The sequence below is a fragment of the Stegostoma tigrinum genome, chromosome 13, assembly GCF_030684315.1.
Source record: "Stegostoma tigrinum isolate sSteTig4 chromosome 13, sSteTig4.hap1, whole genome shotgun sequence".
In the NCBI taxonomy this organism is placed as follows: Eukaryota; Metazoa; Chordata; class Chondrichthyes; order Orectolobiformes; family Stegostomatidae; genus Stegostoma; species Stegostoma tigrinum.
The window spans coordinates 34566781-34577113 of NC_081366.1; the positions used below are offsets into that span (position 1 = coordinate 34566781).

General features: G+C 36.8%; 1 protein-coding gene across 5 annotated transcripts in view; it reads left to right on the top strand.

Moving 5' to 3' along the window:
- Window positions 1-7510, top strand: part of cnot8 (CCR4-NOT transcription complex, subunit 8) — a 33091-nt gene extending 25581 nt beyond the window's left edge. For 4 of the 5 annotated variants that reach the window (XM_048543559.2, XM_048543558.1, XM_059650659.1 and 1 more), the window contains 5 exons: window positions 1344-1537; window positions 2243-2404; window positions 4067-4211; window positions 4781-4891; window positions 5804-7510. In XM_048543559.2, coding sequence (XP_048399516.1) covers window positions 1344-1537; window positions 2243-2404; window positions 4067-4211; window positions 4781-4891; window positions 5804-5935 — 744 coding nt within the window. In that variant the 3' untranslated portion in view covers window positions 5936-7510. The remainder of the gene's footprint in view (window positions 1-1343; window positions 1538-2242; window positions 2405-4066; window positions 4212-4780; window positions 4892-5803) is intronic. The other variant, XM_048543560.2, reaches the window with a different exon arrangement.
- Window positions 7511-10333: the final 2823 nt, after the last annotated feature.

Here is a 10333-nt window from a genome sequence, read left to right on the forward strand (position 1 = left end):
TGGCAAAACCAAAATAAAGTATATGTTATAGGTCTAAAATAAACCAAGAAAATATTGGAAAACATTCAGTTCAGGCAGTATCTTGGTTTAGGGCAATGAATTTTAATCAGAGCTGTAGGGTGATGACCTGAAGTATTAACTCCATTTCCTTTCCACAGATTCTGCCGAACCTGAGTATGTTCCGATATTTTCAAAACTGCATAGAAATTAATGAACTCTTGGAATAATTATGATCACTGTCTACATTATTTTTGACCTTTTTTGTCGGAATTAAGTGATAAAGCTTTCATTTTTTTTCACTGTAAGAATGGACTATACATTCATCATGTTGTTAGGTTGGAAAACACAAGGAGGTAATTCCAACTGCCCTTGTAATAGTTTCATTTCCAATCTGACTCACTTTCACTATGCCAATATTTTTCAATTCAAATTCAGAGCTGCCTATAAGTTTTATTTGTATCTGGATTCTTCATTCATCAATGTCGACTTCATATTTTCTATAATAAAATCAAATATGGTTCCATTTTCTGCACTTTCAACTTGGTCTCTCTCTCTACCTTCCTTGTTGTTCATCACTGAACCCTGATCAGTGCATCCATGATGTTTTGAAAGTATCTAAGTATCTGAATTAGCAAACAGGATTACAAATACTGTTGTTTCTGTCTCTTCCCCAACTACTTCATATGTTTTCTTTTTCCACATTTTTATTATAATTCTTGTCGTTTAATCTGCATGCTTTGTGTGTATTTGCTAGTATGCAGATCAACAGCAGAAGGGCCTGTTTCCTCACTGTTGGAATTCTATAAATAAAATACTTTTTCTGAAATTGCCAAATAGTATGAATGGGGAATAGCACAGTAATAGAATTGTATAGCATTAAAGGAATCCGTTCGGCCTGTTGTGCCTGTGGCTGGTGTTTGAAATAGCTATCCAGTTAGTCCCCCTCCCTTGCTCTTCATTGTCCTGCAAATTTTCCCTCTTGCAGTATTATAATTGCCTCTTTAAAAGTTATTGAATTTGCTTTCACCGCTATTTCGGGTAGCAAATTTCAGGTCATACCATTGTCTAAAAATATTTTTCTTACATCACCTCTGATTCCTTTGCTAATTATCTAAATGTCCACCCATTATGAATATCATTATAATAATTATTTCAGTACTGGTTCTCAGCATAAGTGAAACTCTTCTGTGTTCAGGCAACAAGTGTTATTTGTGACACATTAAAACTTGTATTCTTAGCACATGAACTGTTTATGTTTTGTATCCCATATGTCATAGATTCACTGCATTTTGAGTTATTAATAATTGATCAATATTTGATAGTAAATATTTAAAATTTACTAGGATACAGAGTTTCCCGGTGTTGTGGTAAGACCAATTGGAGAATTCCGAAGCACTGTAGATTACCAGTACCAGCTTCTCCGGTGTAATGTGGACTTGCTGAAAATCATTCAACTGGGATTGACATTCATGAATGAGAAAAACCAATACCCTCCTGGAACCTCCACTTGGCAATTCAACTTTAAATTCAACCTAACGTAAGTACAGAAAATGCCGAACTGTGTTCTCCTGTGATTTCTTACTGTGTTTGGTTACTCATGCTAGGCAACACTCCAGAATCACAGCCAATGGGTGTTGTGTAGTAAATTATTTTAATGCTGTTACAGCTGAGCCAGTGTTACAAGCATGCACTTGCAATAGGGCTTGCTGACAATGATTGGGAGCAGGATTCCAGTTCTCCTGTCCAGATGTACGAATGGAAGTTGTAGTGCCCTGCATGAGGTTGATTAACCTATTACAGATTTACCTCTTGCATAGCCTGTTTTTACTGGATAAACCTGTTAAATCATTGGGGGCGCTTCATACGTTTTGGGATAACAAGGTGTAGAGCTGGATGAACGCAGCAGGCCAAGCAGCATCAGAGGAGCAGGAAAGCTGACGTTTCGGGTCTGGACCCTTCTTCAGAAATGGGGGAAGGGGAAGGGGAAGGGGATTCTGAAATAGAGAGAGAGAGAGAGGGGGAAAGGCGGATGGAAGGTGGATAAAGGAGCACATAGGTGGAGAGGAAATGGACAGGTCAAGGAGGCGGGGATGGAGCCAGTAAACGTAATGCAGGTGGGGAGTTAGGATGGGGGTTGGCCAGTCAAGGGAAGGTGGACAGGTCAAGGAGGCGGGGATTATCTGCACCTTGATAGAATGACATTGTTAAGTGAAAAACTCTTTGAAAATTGTTTATTTTAAAGGGAAGACATGTACTCACAAGACTCAATAGATTTGCTGAGAACTTCTGGGCTGCAGTTCAAAAAACATGAAGAAGAAGGAATTGAAACTTCTTACTTTGCAGAACTCCTCATGACATCTGGTGTGGTGCTGTGTGATAATGTCAAGTGGCTTTCATTTCACAGGTTGGTCCCAACAAATGAAATGGAATTCTTGACATTGATTTAGATTGTGACCCAATTGTGTGTTTTTCACCTCTGCTTGGTTTTGCTTTTACTCCACTCCTGAAGATACTGGCTTATGTTGCAACAGTTCAGTAGGAACCAACTGCCGTTTGATCCCTTTGATAGTTGGCCATTCTTTGTGTGAGTTTAAAACTGAGTAGACAAATTGATCATCTAAGCTGTTCCAGATGAGCTAGATCTTATGTCAACAGAAGCAAGGATGACAGTGGAAATTATCAGGAATTGAGAAGATGACTGTCCTTCTCTGTGCTTGGTCTTATAATCTTGCATAGACGAATCGCTGCTGAATCTTCCTCAGAACAAAATATAAAAATAATTAATGCTCCCGTGGACAACATGTGAACTGAGACTTGTATTCCATAATCTCTCGAGACACTGTTAATAATTAAACATATCTCTGTTTCTTTGCTTGAAACAGAATCAGAATATGAAATCCTTAATCAAGGACGGTTAGCATAGACTTGTTAAAAGTAGATCATATCTAATTATAAGCTGATTAAATTTTGAAGCGGTAACAAAGTAAGTTGATAGCCTACAGGGACTTTAGCAAGGCTTTTTAAAACATCTCATGATCTACACTAGATGAAAAAGCAAAAACCCACAGTATCCAAGGGAAAGTGGCAGGTTAAATCTAAAGATAGCTAAGTGGCAGGAAGCTAGAGGTCAAGCCTGATGGATATTTTTGTGACAGGAATGCTGTTTCCAGTGGGGTTTTTTAGCGCTCAGAGCCAGATAGTTTATTTTTCATGATATTAGCAATGATTTAATACAAATGTAGGAACCGAGATGAACAAGTTTACAGATGATACTGAAATGGGCCATGTAGTTAATAGTGAGGAAGAAGACTGTAGACTCTAGGAAGATGTTACGGACTGGCCAAGTGACAGGAAATTGCAGCGAGAATTCAGCACAGTAAAGTGTGAAATGGGAGGGAAAATAGGCAAAGGAGTGCACAACAAATGATTGTATGTTGATTGCGATGTCACAACACTGAGGGATCCTACGGTGCATATCCACACATGACTGACAGCAGTGAAGTCACTATAATGCTTCTGAATGATAGGGCTATACTAGATGATAGGTGGTAGTTTAATCTGAGGGTCATCCACCTTATTTGAGGGAAAAGGTTGAGAACGAGAATCTTTCATGCTAACCTTAGCTGGTACAGGATTTAAACCCATGATGTTGGCCCAACTCTGTGTTGCAAACCAGCCAATTAAGCTAATCAACCTCCAACTGATAGTAGGAAGTACTGTGTTGAGATTGGTTGCTACTTGAAAGAACCTTTTGGAATATTCAGATGTTTTCACAGATAAATGACTTAAGATCTGTGTAAAAATATTCACAGAAATATCGCTAACCTTTCAGTTAATATGTCAGTTAAATGTTGCATTGGGTGAAAATGTATGGGGAAAACAAGATTCCCTATCAGTAATCTTTATCAGTCTTTATGATTTCTGTTTGTTCTTCTATTCTTGTGATACAGTAGATTTCTTTTTTTTAAAATTGCAAGTTTTCATTTGAAGCATCAAACTGCCATTTTAACATACTAGTTTAATTATTAAAATTGTATTAACCCTGAAAAATTTCTATCTGATACAGCGGTTATGACTTTGGCTACTTGATCAAACTTCTAACCCACTCACGACTACCGGAAGAAGAGCAAGAATTCTTTGATATTCTGCATTTGTTCTTCCCTGCTATCTATGACGTGAAATATCTGATGAAAAGCTGTAAAAATCTTAAGGTATTTGTGTGAAATTGAAATCAAATTGCATGTTTTCTGGTTAGGTTGTAAGTCACAACTTAATACTTGTAAGAGAAGTAATAATTTAGATAAATGTGCCAATGTCACAAGTGTGCCATTAATTTCAAGTAGGCTCATATTGTGAATTTGTGTAAATATCTATTTATATGTCAGTATTTTACAAAAGTGAGGGAAATTGTCGTTGGCTAAAATTTTTGCAATTCCCTCAGCAAAATTTCTTGTTGAAGTCTAAAGATTTACAACACATTGAGTAAAACATGTAGAAACAATGAGCAGGAGTAGGCCATTTGGCCCTTTGAAGTACTCCGCTATTCAATATGATCATGCTGATCGTTTATCTCAAGATCATGTTCCCGATTACTCTCAATACTTCATGTTCAGTTTGGATCAACAGGCTGGCTCATTCCAATGAGTATCCCCGTTTCTATAGTCATCTTCCTAATAACATTCTCTTCTGAACTGCAACAGTGCTAGCAAATTTAATAGCTGAAGTAGCTATCTAATATAAATTAATCACACATTTAACAGTTAGTTACCATTTTCCACAGGGTGGTCTACAAGAAGTTGCTGAACAGCTTGAGTTGGAGCGAATTGGACGACAGCACCAGGCAGGCTCAGATTCATTATTGACAGGCATGGCTTTCTTCAGAATGAGGGAGGTACGGAACTGACAAATGTCAAGAAAAAGAAAATTAAAGTTTTTATATATAGAGAGTTGACCATTGACACAAACTATCATCTTAACAACAGTCAAAATCCGCAAACAACAATTCCACAATCAACTAGAAAACCTGTTTTCTTGAGGTATTGGTTAGGAGAAATATTAACTAGAAATTTCACGGGAACTCACTTTATCTCTGATATTGTTGCCAAATCCAATTTTAATATGAAGTTGTATTCAGAACTGTGTAAAATCAAAGTCATAAGTGCAGTATTTAGCAAAGTGAATAAAATGGACCACCTCTTTCAAAGCATTCAGCTCTGGTCAGGCTACTTTGTAATCCCAAATCTTGATATGAAGGTACTGTTACAACACTTGTCATTCATCACAGGCTTTGACTTCCTTTAATTATGGTGGACAGTTATGAGGTCCATTGACACATTATGAAGTATATTTAGAAAGTGAACACAATGCAAATCTTCCTAGACCCTCTGAAATAATTACTTGGGAATTCTCTGTAACATGACTGGAGTGCTGGGTATCCCAGTTGTGATCCAGTATTCACTGAAGGAGAAGATGTAATAAGGAAAAGAATGTAATGCCTTGTGACCCTGGCCTTTCCTTTTCAGCCATGTGGATTGCAACTTCTTCAGAATTTTGGCCCCCTTCTTGGCGACAGGAAATATTAATACTGTGGACTTGGCCAACAGAAATTCAGTAGTCGCTGCTGCCCAAATTTTGGTTCCATCTCACTGACCCCCTCAGTACATTAATTGTGATACATGCAGTCACAAACTAGATTAGCTAACGTTACATTCTGGGGCCAGATTAATCAGGTGATCTTGAGAAGAGCCACCGGATGTTTATAGGTTGTAAATTTATCCTAAATATTTATACTTTTATTTCTTAGTTATTTTTTGAAGACAACATTGATGACACAAAGTACTGTGGACATTTGTATGGTCTTGGATCAGGTTTAACTAATAACCATAATGGGACAGCTGGGACATCAGAAGAAGAAACCAACAACAAACAACACTGACCACAACTGAGACGTTTTACTAAATCTTTTACCAAATTTTACTACAAAATGAGTGTTATTCTCCTGATGCAAAGTTTGGAGATATTTGGCAGTGTACTGCGTGGAGGTATTAAACATGGCTGCATTCTTCTTTTTAAAAAAAAATTCTTCCATTTAACATTGGTAAATGCTGTGCTGTTGCTTATTGTTTTCCAAACCGGTAAGTGACATGGAAGGGAAGCCAGGTGAGGGTCAATCTGCATTGGTCCAGTAGGACCTTTTGGATTGTACCCTGATCCATGTTTATTTCTCTTTAAATGTATTATTCACTCTACTTTTCTCCCCTTTTTTGTTTTCCTTTTGTTCCCTGTTTGTTTTTCTTGATCAGGTCATTTGCAGTGAAAATTACATCACATTATTTCCACACATCAAGCAAAACAATAAGCCATAGCACCGTGGATTTGTACATTGTGATAACCTTGAGGTTTTTTTAATGTGATTACATATCCATACCTGAAAAACATTCTTCCCGAAGGATGGCTGTGGCTGTAAAATTATTTCAGGAATAGACCTTTTAAGTTCATGTTTAATGTGCAGTACAATGTTCAAAAAGTATTTTAATGCCTTGTAGGATGGAATTTTCACTATTAGAACGGCAGGGAAAAATGTTCCAGTTCCACTAATGCCCAATAAATTATAAATTATTATTATCCTAATTCAATTGACTTAAACAGCCAAATGCAGGAATTTCAACTGGGTTATTGAACTTATTTTATGGCAGTACAGTTCTGTTATTAATTTTCAACATAAATAAGTTCATTTAAAACATTGTTCTTGTTTATGCTTTTATCAAATACTTGTTATTAATGTTGTAATTAATCCTGTTTAAAGGAAGGAATAGAATTAAGATTTTTTTACTTCAATTTTTTTAAACAAAATTGTTAATTATATCCCTTGATATTCTTTACATCATCTGAGTACCCAGTAGAAATATCCAATTTGTTAAAAGTAAATGTAATTTTGCAATAGTTCTTTACATTCACTATGTACGTACCACAGATCTGAAATGTGATACCTACTAGCAGGTTATGTACCATCTTCCATTGTGAACCGAATTGGATGTCTGAGCCATGTGCTTTTGTTGTGATATGATTAACGACTGTATTACCGATACCACAGGGATCATAGGTTGATCCAAGTCTCATTGGTTAAATATCACAGTTTTGCTTCAAGTTAAGTCACATGCAAAAGCCACTTGATTACGCACTTGAACAAAACCTTAATGTTAGTTTCTCTTCTACAGTCAAGGATAACTCAAATCTCTTCATGTTGCTAGAGAGGGGTCTCTGTTGATGGAAGTAGTTTTACATGTAAAATGTTTAATTTACTTCATACTTCGTTCTTAATTGACTCCAATGTACAAAACTGGATCTTAATTTAAAACAGTGGTGCAAGACCTAGCTCTTGACGTTCCACAGGAGATAAGGGCCTTTTCTTTAAAAGCACTTCCTTCTACAGAAATCTCCTGTTAAAAATTAACTCATTGTATTTAATATTTTGGTTGTATTGCAAGCTGTCTGAATCTTAAAAACTGAACCAATGTAATTTAAATAAGTTTGTAAATTAAAAGTTTGTTTCATACAAGAAGTGGATGTATACTCCTTTTGTCTTTGACAGCCAAGCTTAACAACAAAGAATAGTAACACACAGTGTTGGTATACATCCATACATCTTCATTATGCAAATGAACAACTGTGCACAAAGTTTGAAGTTGCAGAATGAAAGTTTTTGTTTGTAATCTGCCATAGGCGACTTTCTGTTAAAAGTTTTGATTCAAATGCAAGTTGATGATTGATACATTTATTTAACTCTAACCCTGCATTTGTCTCTTCCCTTTTGATTGTGTTTCTTTTATCAGCCTTTTCACTTCTATTCTATGTTGTCATCTGAAAATTTACTACTGTGTCCTCATCAAAGTCATTAATGAGAATGTTGAATAACTTAATTTGTCTCAATCATACTACAAATTCTAAATTGCTCCATGGTATACTCTAAAACCTTAGATACTCTACTAGCTGAATGGTTCAGTTGATGCAGTATTCGGCTAGACCAGTGATGAATGAAACTGATTTAATCCTGTCCGTTCTATGTATGTCAAAGTGATTATGTGTATCTCCTTGCTGCAGTTGGAGATGTTGTAAATTAACGTACATTGAACAATGTGATGAACTAGGTCCATGGTGTATAATTGTTTACCTCAACTTTGAAAGATGCAATAAGTTGGACATTTCTTCGATTTCTTAACCAAGTGTGACTTAACAGAAGGCTGTAATGTTGAAGCGAAATCACTGGATTATAGTGTCATTATGGCTAAGTGGCAGTCCTCTTGTTTCTGATTCAAAGATTGTGGATGCAATCAAATTTGGACTTGAGCAAATATATAGAGGCTGGTTGTTGTACTAGATTGTTGCATTGTGCGACCCTGTTGCCTGATATATTGAACTCAAATCCATTAATTTTATGGGACTCGAGATTCCATGGAACTTTCAGAAATGATCAGGTAATTTTGCTGTTTTGACCAGTATGCATAGTTTGTGATTACCACCATAACAGATAAAATCTGTCTTTTTAATGTTTGTGGAACTGTGCTGTGCACAAATTATCTGCTGTATTCCCCCACAAATTGTTGTTTCTGAAACATTTTTGGGACATTGAGCTTGTATTTAGCGGTTTGTCAATGTAAGAATGTTTCTTCATTTTGCATAGAATATAAAGAGTAAGAAAAGGTCAAGGATGCGAAGTGTCCTGTGGCTGCTTGATATATGGTTTAGAAATAGCAGGGACAGAATTGCTGCAATCGTAAACCCATCGTTTAACATTATTATTCAGTCCACCATACTGTCAAGCCCGGGGATTGAACAATGGTTTAAGGAGGATTGCAAAAGAGCATGCAAGAAGCAGCAGCACACTTGGAAATGAGGTGCCATTGCGGTGAAACTACAATACAAGACTATGTGCATGCCAAACAGTGGAGGCAGCATGCAACAGACACAATTAAATGATCACACAATAAAAGTATAATCGAATCAATGCAGTCATACCACACAGTTGTGAAGTGGGGACATTAAATAAAACAAAGTCGCACTGGAGGAGGCTGCTCAACAAATAGCCCCATTTTCAATAATGTGGTTATCATTGACAAGGAACTGAACTGGATAAACCATTTACATACATACTGGAGGCATCAAGGTAAGTCAGCAGTTAAGAATTGAGGTGAGTAACTCTCCTGACTCCCCAAAGCCATCATCTGCAAGGCCCAAGTAAAGAGTGGAATGGAATACATCCTGTTCACCTGGATGAATGCAGCTCCAACAATAATCAGGAAAAAGTAACAGCTCGATCAGTATCATGTCTATGACCTTAAACATTTACTCCCTTCATGACAAGGCATAGTGGTAACAATGTATACTAGCATCAAGATTGTTGCTGGCACAAAACTCTGAAACTCCCTCTCAATTGTACTTGGGTGTTCCCACAGCAGTGGTTCTGAAGCTTTTCCAACCATACACGAGTTAGTTGTGAATAATTAGGTACTGATCCTACCAACTCATGTTCACTTGCGACTGTAAAAAGCACATTAGAATTAATGGGAAGAATGGCCCTGCTTTTAATGAAACACCATTCAAGTGATGTCTGATTCCAAGCTGGAGTACCTTTATCAAAAGCAGAAGTTGCTGGATAAGCTCAGCAGGTCTGGCAGCATCAGTGAAAAAAAAATACGAGTTATTGTTTTGGGTCCACTGAGTCTTCTTCAAACTGGTGTGTTTATTACACGAGTTGTTTGAGTTCTTTTGATTCTCTTTCTCTTTCCCTTTCCTCCCTCCTGCTGTGAAACGTCCTTCAGTAGTTATGACAGTAGTCCTATTCAAGAGCGAATTATATACAGATACTTAGATATTTGGAATATACTTTTCATATCCTTTAATACTTGGGATATCTTCATTCTGGCTTCATGTTCACATAACTCTTCCTTCTCTTCAGTTTCAGTTTTGAAAATCTATTCCTGCAAATGTATGTTATTACAGTAACAAATCTTTATGAACTACATTGTTGTTGTTCCCACTTACAATCACTTGTGTTATGCTGATGTAGCTGGTCTTGTTTTGTGAGTGGTGAGAATGAGGGTTTCACAAGACCAGTTGTGGTCTTGCACATTAATGACTTGCATTTTGGACCAGTACAAAGGATCACACTTTGAGAACCACTGACTTACACTACATGGACTACAATGGTTCAAGAAGCCAACTTAACACCACTTTTGCAAAGGCATTTTAGGACCAGCAACGAATTCTCAGTCTTGCCAGTGCTCACATCTCACTAACGAATGAATGAAAAAAACATAAATGTTGAGGGTGAGGC